General features: G+C 47.9%; 1 protein-coding gene across 1 annotated transcript; it reads left to right on the top strand.

Annotated features, from left to right (window-relative positions):
• Nucleotides 1-93: 93 nt before the first annotated feature.
• On the top strand, nucleotides 94-14,652 carry KCTD2 (potassium channel tetramerization domain containing 2). Its single transcript, XM_046675791.1, has 6 exons — nucleotides 94-478; nucleotides 2,082-2,190; nucleotides 4,296-4,387; nucleotides 9,047-9,142; nucleotides 10,884-11,009; nucleotides 11,754-14,652. Exons 1-6 carry the CDS (start codon nucleotides 140-142, stop codon nucleotides 11,781-11,783), a joined length of 792 nt encoding a protein of 263 aa, XP_046531747.1. The 5' UTR covers nucleotides 94-139; the 3' UTR covers nucleotides 11,784-14,652.
• Nucleotides 14,653-15,388: the final 736 nt, after the last annotated feature.

The following is a 15,388-nucleotide window of genomic DNA, read 5'->3' on the forward strand; positions in this document are numbered from 1 at the left end:
AGGTCCCCGGGCGCTGGTTGGGGGCCCTCCCATCCCTCTCTCCCGGCCCCACCCCCGCCGATGGGCCGGCCCGGCTCTCCCTGCCGAGAGATGGGCCGGCCCGGCGGCGCGCGGGCAGCGGCGGCGGCGGCGGCCCAAGATGGCGGAGCTGCAGCTGGACCCGGCGATGGCTGGGCTGGGAGGGGGTGGCGGGAGCGGGCTGGGCGACGGGGGCGGCCCGGGCCGCGGGCCCCCCAGCCCTCGCCCCGCTGGCCCCACGCCCCGCGGGCACGGCCGCCCGCCCGCCGCCGCAGCGCAGCCGCTGGAGCCCGGTCCCGGACCGCCCGAGCGGGCAGGGGGCGGCGGCGCAGCCCGCTGGGTCCGGCTGAACGTGGGCGGCACCTACTTCGTGACCACCAGACAGACCCTAGGCCGGGAGCCCAAGTCTTTCCTCTGCCGCCTCTGCTGCCAGGAGGACCCGGAGCTGGACTCGGACAAGGTGCGCCCCGCCCTCGGGCGCGCCCCCGGCTTTCGGACCCCCTCGTTCCTCCTAGGCTCGTCCCCAGATTCCTGCGACACGCTCCTCACAGGCGGGCTCCTCCGGCCGGGTCCCCCTCCTTCTCCCTGTCCCTCGCCAGGCTAACCCCGGGAGCTGTTCTCCCCCATCCTCAGGCACGCCCCGGCTTTCTCTCTGACCCCGCCCTTCGTTCTCAGCGACTCTTTCCCCACTCCGTGCCCACCCGCACCCACGAGAACCCACTCCACACCCCTTCTCCGTATTCCTCTCATCCCAGCCCTCAGGTCTGCATGAGTTTTTCCCTGGCTCCCCGTCAGCCCCTCAGTGCCTGTGCCTGATGCATCCAGAACTGGGTCAGGGTGAGCTAAGGCATCTTTGTAGCTTTCTCAGACTTCCTCTCGGACCCCTCTGCCAAGTTGGGTGAAGGCCTGGGTCTGAAGATGGCTTCGACAGCTGCAGGAAGTGCTTCTCATGCTGTCACACTTCTTTCCTGTGGTCCTGTTCCCTGAGCTCCCATCTGGTAACAGTCACTGTTTTAGGTCCATATTTGAGATCAGATACTTTCCTTGAAAAGAGGTTACCATTTGCCAGTGCAAACCTAAGCTGAGTGGTTAAGATGGAGGGAAAATGATAACCGAAGAATGCTGTTGGACAAGATGCATGGCTGCTAACCAAAGGGTTGAGAGGTGACAAGACGCTTAACCCGTTTCCCGTTTGAGCTGTTGTTTGGATTTTTTTTAACTTTACCCGTTCACCTTTTAGTTCCCACCTTATAGGCATTGACCATTGCGTACACCACCTTATATCCCGAATAGCACTCAGTCACATACCTTGTGACAGAGTTGGGATTGGATAAACATTGGTTGGTTTCATGTATTCATCTCCTGCCTCTCCTCTAATAAACCTCAGATTGATGGAAATCTGTCCTGCCCTGACTTTAAAGGGTTGTCAAAATCCTTGCTTATAAACGAATTATTTTTATCTACCCTGAATCTTCCTTGTTGCAACATAAGCCAGTTTCTTCTTGTTCCTTTTACTGTAAAGATGAGTAGGATTGAAGCTGCTCAGAGCCAAGTCCTGGCCGTGCCAAGCTTCCTCTGGGCACAGAGCTGCGGTGTGTCAGTTACAGCTGGCAATGCAGACTCCCACTGATGTTGGCCTTGAGCTCAGGAGTGTTGCCAACTAAACAGAGGTTTTCTTAGAATTAGGAATGTGATTCGGGGGCACTAGAGAAGTCAGAATGTCCGTCTCAAGAAAAGATTTAAATCATGCAGCTATGACATTTTCCTCCTCCCTTTCTTTATGACAAATATGCCACAGAAGAATGTTGGTTAATTGTGTCCAAGTAAAGATTTTAGTAGTTCAAGTAGATGCCTAGATGATAAGACTGCACATCTGTAACACCTTACCGGATATAGTCTTAAAGTACAAGATGTATAAAGCTAGGCTTCTTGCCAATAGTTTGTGATAAGCAAACATCTAGTAAAACTTGCCCTCTCATTAATGAATTGTGACAGAGAGGTTGAAACCCTGCTCTGACTTAGTTTGAAAGCTCCATAATGATACCCTTGTGTTTGGTTGGCAGGACGAGACAGGGGCCTATCTGATTGACAGGGACCCCACCTACTTTGGTCCTATCCTAAACTACCTCCGCCATGGGAAACTCATCATTACGAAGGAGTTGGCAGAAGAAGGTAAGAACAGTGTTTGCACTGGGCATTTTCAAAATTCAGGCCGAGTCTTTAAAGTTGTATCACAGACTTAAATCTTGTTTGTGAATTTCATCGAGTTCATGTGTAGGTGTAGCCTGGTTAATGGAAGTGAGCAGGAAGCCTCCAGCTACCTAGTCTTGTCTGAGGGAGTCTAGTTTAAGGGAGCCCCATTGGGCTCGTTCAGCCTCCTTACTGAGAAGGGAAGTAGGTAGCTCAGCATTGTAAATAGCTTCAGGAGGTTTTTTCAAACCTGCGAAATTGCCAGGATCCCTTTTTACATTTACTTCTGTGCCAGCAGTCAACGTCCATAGCCGGAAACAACACATCTCTGACATTTATTTATTTATATTTTCAATTTTAGTTTGAACTTGCAGCTGTAAAAAATATAAAGGCTTGGCCTCATTTCTTTTAAGCCTAGTCTCACGCTTCCTTGTAAATTTTTGCAGCTGACCTAATTCATTCTCCAGTCCATTGTCAGGTGCATCCTGGGTTGCCTCATCTTTTTGGTTTGTAGGGCATCTGGGCTGTAAGTGGGTCTAGAGAGCTTTCTAAAGGCTTGGCTTGGTCTCACCGAAGGCGTTCAGTTGAAGACTGGGACCTGTCCCTAACTCCAGGGCGCCCTGATCTGGGAGCTGTAGCTCTGAGTGAGAAAGCTGTAATGGCTGTGCTGGCTGATGAAGTGACTGCAGAACACCTCCCTTTCAACCAGTGAAAAGAAAACTCGCGCTCTCTTTTTATTAAGGCCCTCTTTTTTTTTCCTTAACATTTCAAATGCATACAGAAGTCACAGGAATAGTACAATAAATCCCATGCGCCCACCATCTATCTTCAGCAATTACCAACTCATGGGGAATCTTGGCTCTTGAAAAGAGGAATCTTAAGCATTTTTTCTAATACCTTTAAAAAAAACACTTTTTATTTTGAAATAATTTCGAACTTAGAGAAAAGGGCAAGAATAGTACAAAGAACTCCCTTTACCCAGATTCACCAATTTTTAGCATTTTTTGGTCATATTTGCATTATCATTTACCCATTCTCTCTCCTTCTCTTGCCTCTCCCCCTCCCGCCCCGTTTTTATTTCTGAACTATTTGAGAACAGATTATAGGCTTTACCCCCTTAATACTTCAATATGTATTTCCCAAGAACAAGAGTATTCTGTTACATAACCACAGGACAGTTCTCAAATTCAGGAAATTTAGGGCCAGGCCCCGTGGCCAAGTGATTAGAGTTCTGCACATTCCGCTTCGGTGGCCTGGGTTCACAGGTTTGGATCCTGGGCACAGACCTACTCCACTCATCAGCCATGCTGTGGAGGTGTCCCACATACAAAAAAATAGAGGAGGATTGACACAGATGTTAGCTCAGGGCTAATTTTCCTCAAGCAAAAAAAGAGGAGGATTGGCAGCCGAGGTTAGTTCATGGCAAATCTTCCTCAGAAAAAAGAAAAAAAAAAAAATCCAGGAAATTTAATATTGATAATATGTTTAGCTATAGCTTATATTCCAATTTTGTCAATTGTTCCAATAATGCCCTTTATAGCAAGTGTTTTCCTAGTATAGGGTCACACATCCCATTTAGTTGTCCTAAAGCATTTGATTTTGTTTCACATGGGATTCTTTCAATGATTGCCTTATATATTGCTGAAATAATAAGCATCCTATTAAATTTAGGCCACATAAACTTACACACACACACCCACCCTTGGTCATTTTTAGGACAAACTGGGTAAAAATTGCAAGCTCAGGAGTTAACCAGTGGAACAGTTCCAGGAACTAAGTGACATACGGCAAGGATGTCCTGCAGCTAATGGGCAGGTGCAGAGAGGGTCGAGGAAGGCGTCAGGTGAGGACCCGTAGCGGGGAAATGAAGTGAGCAGAGCAGACCCTTGTGCTTCACTCAGTTTCGTTGGGGAAAAGGTAGTGGGTTCACCCTAAGCAGCAAAGAAACGTTCCGCAGGCTGAAGGAGGGAGACTAAACTTGCGCCTGAAAGATCCAGTTCTTAGCAAACACGTCAGCTCCGGCCTCTTCCTGCCGCTTGCCGGGGAGTTCGCACACACCTCTAACTACAGTTTCGTCCTTTCTCTAGGTGTGCTGGAAGAAGCGGAGTTTTACAACATTGCATCTCTGGTGCGCCTGGTAAAGGAAAGGATACGGGACAATGAGAACAGAACTTCACAAGTAATGGGTTTTGAACTTTTAAGGGGAAAGTATCTCAAGTGGCTGTCTTTGTCCATGTGTCTGGGTCTGATTTGCAAAGGATGATGTACTGCTTGGCGAGAGCCCTGCCTCTCCCCTTGGAGCTGAAGGTCTGTGTGGAACACGGTCCATCTGTCAGGCAGACAGCGCATACTCCTCCAGACTTGTTCAGAGCAAGGAAATAGAGAAGGAAAAATAATAAAGAAAACGAAACAGCCCATGTCCCCTTAGAAGAATGGGGAGGTTGTGGCTGCTCACCATATGGCAGTGGGAGGAGCCCACTGCACTTTAAGTCCAAAACCTGTTCTCTCAGACAGAATAGCTGTCTCCCTCCACGTAAAGACAGAACGGGGTCTTGCTTCCACCTGTTGGCCAGCCTTTAACGTGTGACCACGTCACATCCAGCTCCTGACAGCCACTTGAAACCCGCCTCATGGTGTAGACTTTAGAAGCTGCTTATGACTCATGCTTCTGAGAAAAATAATACCAAGCTTCTTTTTTTGTTATGAAGTCTGGATTTTTATACTAACTCAGTAGATATAGTAACAAAAATGAAACAATCTGCCACCTACTTTGAGAAGGGAAGACAGTAGGGCATACTTGGCTTATTTTATGTCACATCATCCGTCATGTGTCTTAAGTGGCCCCAGTGGCTTCTGTTAGGCCCTTGGGATTCTGTGACTAATAAGAGAAGGTCTGTGCCCTCGAGAAGCTTGAAGTCCAGCAGAAAGATGCTCCTTTTCATGTATTTAGGCTCTGTTTTAAGAAAGTACAACTGCAGTAACGGCAGAATGGGACTCCGCTGTGACCATCTGTCTTGCAGCATCTTGCTTCTTATCCCATCGGAGACTGGTGGTGGGTGCTTTCTTGAGATCTTACCCATTGCATTGTAGAATTTTCATGTGATTAAGAAGAAGGCGATTTTTCTTTTCAAAAGTAAAAAATAATTCCTTGCTCTTCCTGTTAGACTTCATATATCAAAGTTATCTGGTTCTAAATGGAATTTTCTAGATGAATAACTACACCAGTGATAGAAAATGAACTCTCTTACCCATTTTATCTTCAGCACTTTGCAAAGGTGGAAAGAAGGGCTTGTTCTCTTCACTCTGGCCAGTAGTTGAAAGTTTCCTTTTTAATGTTCAGAGACGAATTTGTAGTAGGCTTACAGATCACCGTTTGAAATATGATCTATTGTCACCAATCTTTTTGCCATCTCATATTATATTTACATGTCATCTTTTGCTATTGTAGATATTTAATAGCTTAGACATTCTGAAAATCTAGCTTTATCCTCAATTTTCCATGTTCCAAAAAACTTTTGATTGCTTAGTATAAATTTTGATGGTACCATGAATTATGTAATTTGAAACCATTCAAATCCTCGCACCTGAACATTCTCAGTTCTTTGCCATTAGCTAATTCCTTGAGAACATTGTAAGATTTCTATTTGATGACAGCAATTAAGTTAATTAGTCCTCTAGATTCTGAAGGCTTGTGGATTTATACCCAGTTGGAAGCTTTTTTCTTCTAGGAATGTCAAGACCTTTTTGATGTTAATTGATCTTCCATCTGTCCTTTTTATTTAGTGAAACTCTGGGCAATGGATTTGATGTTCAAAGATACCCTCTTTTGCACTTAATTGCACGTGGCTTTAAGGTGAAGTTGGCTGTGTGTGGATTTCCATGGCTGTCTCTTCAGATACCTTATCTCCTTTAACTTGTCTGTGTTTAAGATTTTATTTTTCCTTTTTCTCCCCAAAGCCCACCCCACCCACCCCAGTCCATAGTTGTATATGTTTTAGTTGTGGGTCCTTCTAGTTGTGTATGTGGGACCCCGCCTCAGCATGGACTGATGAGTGGTGCCATGTCTGCACCCAGGATCCGAACCGGTGAAACCCTGGGCCGCCGAAGCGGAGCCCGAGAACTCAACCACTTGGCCCCAGGGCCGGCCCCAACTTGTCTATGTTTAAAGGAGACACATGTGGTAGACATTCAGGCAAAGCCCAAGATGTGGGGGTCCTACCCCACCTTTTTTCAGTGACCTCTCATCTCTTTTAGTGGCTGCCACCATTCTCTTTCTTTGCTGTTTCCGATAATATTTTTTGCTAGGTGAGTAGTCTTGGTGCATTTGGGAGCACCAGTGGTTTACTGGTGAGAAAATAAAATGAGAAAAATAAAGAGACAATACAGACATCTTAAATATCTGGGACTTTGACAGCTGTGGCTAGTAGCATAGGTCTTTTATGATGCTCTGAGTCTTGTAATATAAAATACCTAGTTGTTTCCAAAGCGTGTGGTTAGAGCACTTGAAATCTTCAGAAGATCTGTCCTATATTTTATATGGAAGGAAATTTTTTTTATCTTAGTACCTTGGTTAATTAATGATAGCTGTACCTTGCTTAGAAGAAGAAAGCATAGAAGAAAGAATACAGTGTTATCAGGCAGACCTGGGCTCAAGGCCCAGCTCTACCTCCAATCCACTTAATCGCTGCACAGGTCGGGAAGATGCTGCTGTCTGACACGGTGTCCCACATGCAGAAGGGAGTCCTGCCTTCCAGGACTGCAGTGAAGACTAGAGGAGGAGGGTGTAATGCTGCGGGCTGTGGCCCTCACTAGTCAGTAGCTGCTTTTATTTATCCAGCATTTCCCAAGTAGTGAGTCGTTCTAAAACTAATTTTCCAGATGACTGAAGCCAACTCGTCCTTTTGAAAAAATACTAAGTTTTCATCGTTCTTAAGGAAACAGTCCATATTTTCTTAGAATCGTATGGAACATAACTGACCCCTCTCTCCATGACTGGGCATCGTTGCTGTTTGTGCTGTAGCAAATGCCTCGTGCCCTCTGGGGCAGGCAGGGAATGTGCAGCCTTTAGACCCACCACTGAGTGGTCCCAGACTGCTGAACACTGGGTCCTCCTGGGTGCCTTTAATTGTCTTCCTGTGGACGGGACCATCCATCTGGTGAGCGTGCCTCCCTGCAGCGCCCTCACCTGACTTTGGCTTCCACTGCCCCATGGGCCAAGTCCAAGTCCCAAGGGTGAGGGGTTCTCCGGTGGATGAGGTGGAGGGCCTTGTGCTGCCGCTTTAGGGCGTCCATTTCCGCTGCTCAGCCCTTTGGCCTCTGGTTCTCACTTTTTTTTTTTTTAATATTTTATTTTTTTCCTTTTTCTCCCCAAAGCCCCCTGATACATAGTTGTATATTCTTCGTTGTGGGTCCTTCTGGTTGTGGCATGTGGGACGCCACCTCAGCATGGCTTGATGAGCAGTGCCATGTCCGCGCCCAGGATTTGAACCAACAAAACACTGGGCCACCTGCAGGGGAGCACACGAACTTAACCACTCGACCACGGGGCCAGCCCCTGGCCTCTGGTTCTAATGTGAGTTCTAGAGAGTTGAGTCTGACCAGCAAATAACTTCTGTCTGAATTTCTGGCACCAGCTAGATGTGTAGCAGTTCAGTCTTCTCCTGACACTGACTGCCCAGAGTTAGTGGCAGACAGCACAGCTCTCAGGGTTCAGTCCCACGAGACCACCGCCACTTCAGTCATCGGTCCGGGGTCCCCAGGCCACCCACACTTCTGTCTGACATGGCTCCAAATTCAGGAGTTCCCACGACACACCCTTCAGGTTCAGTAATTTGCTAGAATGACTCACAGAACTCAGGAAAGTGCCATGCTTACTATTATAGTTTATTGTCAAGGGTACAAATGAACAGCCAGATGGAGAGATACACAGGGCAAGGTCTGGAAGGGTCCTGAGCGCAGGAGCAGCTGTCCTCCTGCACTGCCCTCCCAGTGCTTGGACATGTTTGCCACCTTGGAAACTCCCTGAACCCTGTCGTTTAGGAGTTTTTAAGGATGTTTCATTATGTGGGAATGGTTGATTAAATCATTGGCCATTGGTGACTGAACTCAATCTCCACCCCCCCGTCCTCCCCGAGGTCAGGCAGTGGGATAGGTCTTTCTGGTGACCGGTCATTAGCATAAAAAAGACACTTCTGTCACTCAGGAGATTGCAAAGGTTTTAGGAGCTCTAAACCAGGGACAGGAACCAGGGACAAAGACCAAATATTTGTTTTTTGTTATACCACATTTCTATAACAGGAATGTTACCGTGTAACCCTGAAACACTGCCTCTTTCAGGCAGCCTCAGCAGAGGGTACAAATAGCTTCGACGTTTGTACACTATGGGATTCCTATTAATGTATTATTCCCATAGAAAGATAGCACTCTGACTCAATGAAAATATGGTCTACATTTTCACCATATATGCAGATGTGAATGACTCCAGAAGAACATGTAGCTCTCTTGTCCAGAGGAATTTTACTCTACTCTCTAGTCAGGGAAATAGATGAAGTCTAAGTTTGTCCGCGTGGTCGCTCACCTGATCCCTCTCTCCGAAGTTCAGGATTATTTTGCCCTCTGATTCATGTTCTTGGACCCTTTATTTTCTTTCTTCCCTTGGATAAGGTTCTATTGAAAAACTGCAGTGCTGCTTGTAAAAGGGAATAGTGGATGGCTGCCAAGAAAAAAATTCCAAGCAAACTCCTTTCAGTCCTTACTCTTCTGAAGAGCCTCACCATGGCAGCTGCAAACTGTTGTGTCCTTGAAACTGTTCCTCACGGTCAGTTTGTGGTTGTCGCAGGGCCCCGTGAAGCACGTGTACAGAGTCCTGCAGTGCCAAGAGGAGGAGCTTACCCAGATGGTCTCCACTATGTCCGATGGTTGGAAATTCGAGCAGGTATGTTTCTTAGGTAGTAGCAACCGTGTAGCTCAGCCTAGGAGTCCACACTCTTCCAACAATCACTGTCTGTAGCCGGTTAATCACCCTGGGAGTTCAGGAGGGCCCGGTGTGATCCCATTCAGAAACACGGGAAAAGAGAGCCGCTGGGGTGGATTGTTTGTGCACCAAGTACGTGACGTACTTGGACTCGGTACACGATGAGTTGGGGAGAATTGAGAATAGTATGGTGTCTCCCAGCTTCATAGCCAAAGTTTCAGCTTGATGTGCCCCAAAGGAACCAGTCAGCTTGTTTAGGCTTGAAAATGCCTCTCTGGCTTTTTTCCCTCAGAAGGATTCCTTTCAAAAGTACTCACTGACATTCTAGAATAAGTACCTAAAGAAGACTAGAATTCAACAACAACCTTTCCTTTGCTTACCCAAGGGTCCGAACTGTATCGGTCTGAGTATCTTTAATCCACTGTCAAAAGCCAGGGGAACGGGTGTGATGTGAAAGGAATCAAACGCAATGAGAAGTGTGGCATGGGCATTTCCTGTCAGTCTATTGATTTCTGCTCTTTCAGCTTCGTGCTTATAATTGAGGCATCAGAACAAAGTGACTGAGAGTCAGAGTTCTGCCATTAGATGGCAGAGTTGTTCATCTGTTGTCTTCAAAACACACGGAGGCTGAGCGTGAATGGAATGGATCGTTTAAACGGATTGTGCCTGTGTTTATGTAGAGTTTAAGAGGCCAGTTGAACTGTCACCATAAGCTTACTTTCTAAAATAAAAGTTACTCTCTGTGTTAACAGTATTATGTTATAGATCAGATATACAGGTGTCTGTCTTCACTGGATTTCTCCTCACACTTACCTTCCACTGCAGAAGCGAGTCTGCCTGTGTGTGCCAACCTAGTTCTTGTTCAGGTGTGGGGCTGTACTTCTACTCCAGAAGTGTTTCCCCTGATAGAAAGTCTTAAGCAAAGGATATTTTGAAAACTTTTTGAAAGTGTTCTTTGTGAAACTAATGAATGATTTTTTATCTTATTTTTCTCATCGTGTTAATGTCCTGTGGGAGGAGAGTATTCTCCCATCCACTCCGTCATATGGACGAGGAAGTTTAGGCGCAGGAAGGCTGAGGTGTCTGTAGCCCTCGTACAGCCAGCCGAGCTGAGGCCCCGTGCCCTGGCCAGGACAGCCTCACCCTCGGGCTCAGCTTCTCCCTGTGCATGTGGACTTCCTATTTAGAACTAAATCCTAAATTCAATTCCCCAAAAAGCTTAAAAGTACCAGCAGCGCGTGGCTTACAGTAGCTATTTAGTGATTTGCTTGATGCTTTCCAGAGCCTGTCGAGTGCCTGCCTCCTGTCTGGGACTTCTGCTTAAAGATGAGCCAGCTCTGTGTCGTTGTTTTGGCTGAGGCAGGCATCCATTTTCATTCACAGAAACATTCTGTTTCACCCCAGCGTTTGCTAGAGGGAACGGCACCATGTTAATCTTAGTTGCTGCCTTTAGGGTTGTTTCAGTGCTTGGGTGAGGGGGACAGTGGCAGAACTCAGACTGTTCTTCTTTGGGGAAGCCTTGTTGATGATGCCCTGATGAATAACTGAGAGCCAGCTCTCCCCTGGGGCCTGGATAGTCCCCGGGAATTCTTCATCCTTTGAGAAGCGGGACTAGGAAGTTCAGTCAGGAGGAGGGTTTGATCCGTGTGGCACTTCAGTATTTTAAGATCACCGTGTGTTCCCCACGTTCTTGTCTTACCAGCTGATCAGCATTGGATCTTCCTATAACTATGGCAATGAGGATCAGGCAGAGTTCCTCTGTGTCGTCTCCAGAGAACTAAATAATTCTACCAATGGCATAGTCATAGAGCCGAGTGAAAAGGCGAAGGTAAGAAGTCGCTTCCCCAGCTTTGTCTGTGGCTCTGGGCTTTGCCTGACCTGGCGTTCATCGCTTCTTCCCTTTCCTTCTCAGCCAGCTTTCATTTCCCCTTCATATTGGGCTTTTGACTGTTGTAATTGAAATCAGGATTTATGGAGCAGTGACAGGGGCCTTTAGTTAGGAAACGCAGACTGAAACAGGGCAGAGTTTTCCCAGACTCTGTCAAATCAATGAAAAAGAAAGCTTATTGCCACTAAATACCTCAAGGTGAAAATTCTGAAACTTAAAATTGGAAAGTATTTTGCCTTTATCTTTGAAACTGTTTTATTTTTTTGCTGCCTCAAGAGACGAGGTATTTGGTTACTTTTCTGACTTCCCCCCAAGTTACTGGAAAATCGGACACTGTTGTCTTCTCTTCCTCCACTCTGCCCTCACACACACACACGTGCACACAGACACTTTAAATCACCAACACGTGGCGAACCTGACCCATGTCCTTGGGCCGGTAGCACGCGAGAAGCGGTCCAGCAGCATGTAAACTTGAGGCCCAGCCGTGGGCTGCGCATCTTTTACGGCAACTTCAGGGGAGGCTGCCCCGCCTCCTGGGATGGCGAAGATTGTGTGCTGCTCCCCGGGCTCCAGTGGAAAGCGGCTGGCGGTCTCTTCCCTCAGCAGTCTGCTTAGCAGCCTCAGCCTAAAAGCAGTCTGCATCCAGTCTGAGCCTCAGCCCTCTCCCCCATCTTCCACTTCCAGATTCTTCAGGAGAGAGGATCTCGGATGTGAATTCCAGAATCCTGAACATCCAGAAAGCAACAGCAGAGCACCTCCGTGAAGTCCAATCTTGCTCCTCTCCTGTACAGTAACCGAGCTCCTGCGAAGCGAAGCTGAGCCTGGCCTCCCAGTGGAGAAGTATTCCGGTCAAAACCAAAGGAACCCCACCCCCAGCCCCACTCCCAGGAACCCGAAGACAGATACACCTTCCGGCTGCAGAATACCTTTTCAAAAACCTTTTGTTTTCTTAGCCAGTGTTATGAGAAATCTTTATAGCAGCAGCTGGGCTGGGTTCCCAGTTGGAACCCTTAGGGGATCTGGGGGATGGGAAGCGGAACACCTGGCTCCTTGCACATGCCTACTTCAGGGAAGCTGGAGCAAATGGAAGAGGGCTGTCCCTGAGCTGTGCCATGGTTTCACCTGAGTGTGCCATGTTGGACACTGGCAGCTGTTTGTACACTATCTTTCCCCTCCTATACACCCAGAGTAATGGAGCAGATGCAGAGGATTCTAGCTTCAGTTTATCAGGTTGAATTGAGGTGTTGGATAAAGGGTAGAGTTGCCAGAGTACCCCACATTCCTGTGACCAAAGCCTCTTTGAGGAAGGGGAGGATGGGGTGTCGTTGGTTGTGGGTGGAGGTTGGGGATGGTTGCTCTGGATTACGGCACTTGGCTGCCACCATGTTCAGCTTTGTGTCATTTGTCTCCAGCAGCCTGGACCCTCCACATAGCTTGCTTTGTTCCCAAGAAGAGGGTGGAGGCAGGCGGCATCCTGCACTGAATCAGACAGACAGATGGGAGCTTTAGGTATTTGGTGTACCTGCTTCTGCAGCCTTTTCCTGCCCTCCGTTGGCTCATCTTCCTTCCCTGACTTTTTAAACTGGTCCAAGGATAAAGGGACTTTGGGCCCTCTGATGGCTTGGGGTGGGGACAGCTGTTTCTTTGTAAGTTGCCAAATGTGTTATGTTGTAGTATCCAGAAGTGTTGTTATTTCTGTGATTGTCTCTTGGAAATGCCTTGACTGAACGTGTGATATTTGTATTTCTTCTTGGTTTCTAACCTTGGCCAACCTACCCTGCAGCCTCGTCTGTGACCCCACACAATCCCCAGTAGTGTGTATACGTTTGCCGGGCAGTCTGAGGACTCCCTGCATCTCTGACCCCACCCCTCACCATCACTTCTTTCTATGGAGTGCCATGTCATCAGGGATCAAATGCTCGTTTGATGGTGGGGAGCAGAGCCCTCCTTTGGGCTGTGACCACAGAGCTTATATCTGGATTTTTCTGAGATCTTGAGTCTTGTGAGCAGTTGCTAAATGCAGAGGGGCCGGAGAATCCTTATTTTTCCCCAGATGACTTTCAGAGTGTGGCACATGGTCCAGAGAAGGGGAAGGTGCCTCTGAGGAATGCTCCATCTATAAAAGCCACCTCAAGCTGTTCGCTCCTGGATCCCTTCGCGGTTGAGGTTCTCTGCTCCGCAGCTTAACTCTTTACTGGGTGGGTCTGGGGTTGTAATTTTTGGAAATGACTATTGACTGTGCCAAATGTCTTTTGAGCTTGTAACCTGCCCATGCCCAGATGGCGCGACTCTTCTCCAGGATTCTCACTTTGACCTTATTTCTCTGTGTATAGAGTAGGATAGAAATGTGTGCAACAGTGTCTGCTGATACACGTGTGTCTGCACACCAACGTGAGCTTGCGTGTTGGCACCTCTGAAGTCTGGCCCATGCCCAAGATTTTTACAGCTGTAAAATATTAGAGACACTTCTACCTACAGTCAAAGTAGTCACCTTTTCAAAAAGGTTGCAGGCATCCATCCTATCACCTTTCAGGAAAAAAAAAAGATCTGAGTGCATCAAGCTGCTCTGACCAGAGTAGGAGAGAAGACTTTGGAAGAGGTGCTCTTTGGCCAATTCGAGGAAGTGACATCAGACTGAAAGGAGGAAAAGCAGCTTCATTTGGGGCCTTGTGCCTGATCAGATTTGCTTTCCTGGGGCTCGATGCCTGATAATCAGCCTCTGGTCCCGAGCCGGCAAGAAGGCGTGAGAAGGGCTGGAGGGCAGACGTGGGCAAGCCCCGCAGGAACGTGTTGTTACTTTGTTTCTCTTTTTGGAATTCCGCAGTGGGCCCTGTAAGAAGACTCCTGAGCCCCTTGCTAAGTGTTCTTGGAAGCAGACATAGTGATATTTCTGCTCTCCTAGAGGGCTGGCTATCACCAAGTTTCCCTGCTCACGGCCCCCAAGTGATAATTTAAATTTTTCCAATGCTCCAGAAATCTGAGGATGATTCATTTCTTAAGGTTTCTGGAAAAGTATTTTACCCAAGCCCCTTATGAACCAGGTTGGTGTTTTTCTTGAAAGCCATGTGCCCCTGGGAGAGTCTGGCTGATAACCTCAGAGAGAGATCTGGCATTGGTTTGGGGGTGTCACATGACCAGTGCCCCACACCCTCCAGCTGCCCAGTGCTGCCAAGCAGGGAGTGTCTTCCTGCTTCTCTGCCCATGTCTGGGGCCGCGGGTGATGCAGGCCAGGCCCAGGAGCAGCCTTGCCTCTCCTGAGTGATATCAGACAAATTAGCTCACTTATTCTTTTCCTCAGAACTTGCTTTTTCCTTGGCAGTGAGGTGGGGTCCAACCTCTAGAGTGACTTTGTTTCCACACAGTTAACTGATCTCAGGGGTGTCAGCAAGATGTGGGAGAAGAAGGAACAGAGATGCTGAGGGAGTAGGGCTGAGAGGACACCCACACCCTCCAGCATGGCCTTTGATCCAGACATTAGGGACCATGCCTGTCACTTGTGGGTGCCCCTTGTTACCGTTTGTGTGTTTGAATAAAGTCTGAAATGCTGTGACCTTTTTTTTTGTCAATAAAGACATGAAACAAACTTGTGAATCTTGTAGCTTTTGGTGTATGTTTTCCAGTTCGGCAAGCTCCTTGGTTTCCACTGTCGCTTTGGTGATCATCACACTGTCCTCAGGAGATGAATTTCACTGCACCTTTTCAGCAGAGCTGCCTACAAAGTCCTCATTTCTCCTGCTGCTAAAACTGCCTGAGGGCGTGTCGGGCCTTCTTCCTCCTGCTCTCATTTTACCGAATCTGAGAGGCCCTGGAGAGTGCTGGAAACAGAAGGTGGGACAGATGGGCTACCCACCAGAGAGCGGGGAAGAGTCAAGGGGAGGAGTGTGAGATGGCTTTTAAGGGAAAAAAGTTCCTGGAAGAAAGTGACTAGGTGCCGGTTTTCTCAGCAAGGAAGAGGTTGAGTAGGAAATGTGAGCTGAGAACGAAGTAACCAACGAGTTAAGAGTTGATCATTTCAGGCCTCAGGCAGGGTGTGGGATCCTCAAAAGGCGTTAGGTGGTCCCCTCCCATAGGGTGCTTACAGTGGAGAGACAGCGGCGGCTACACACAAAGTTAGTGAACAAGGTATGTGATTGTATCAGCCAGGGTCCAACAGACACGGAGACCATAGCAGCTGTCAACAATGGTGGGGAAAGGAAAGAGCTGGGGGGACGGAGGTGTCACAGATGCAGTGATTGCAGGATGCAGTTATAGCTCCCAGGACAGGAGCAATGAGAAGAGGTTGGGATTATTAAAATGTAGCAGCTCGGAGGAGGGCCCCT

Source organism: Equus quagga, chromosome 11 (assembly GCF_021613505.1).
Source record: "Equus quagga isolate Etosha38 chromosome 11, UCLA_HA_Equagga_1.0, whole genome shotgun sequence".
NCBI lineage: Eukaryota > Metazoa > Chordata > Mammalia > Perissodactyla > Equidae > Equus > Equus quagga.

Excerpts from the sequence above, each read along its gene's own strand:
- KCTD2 (XM_046675791.1), top strand. The coding sequence starts at position 140 with ATGGCGGAGCTGCAGCTGGACCCGGCGATGGCTGGGCTGGGAGGGGGT. Across the intron at positions 2,191-4,295 it reads GAAGGAGTTGGCAGAAGAAG|GTGTGCTGGAAGAAGCGGAG; the intron begins GTAAGAACAGTG and ends TCCTTTCTCTAG. Across the intron at positions 4,388-9,046 it reads ATGAGAACAGAACTTCACAA|GGCCCCGTGAAGCACGTGTA; the intron begins GTAATGGGTTTT and ends TGGTTGTCGCAG.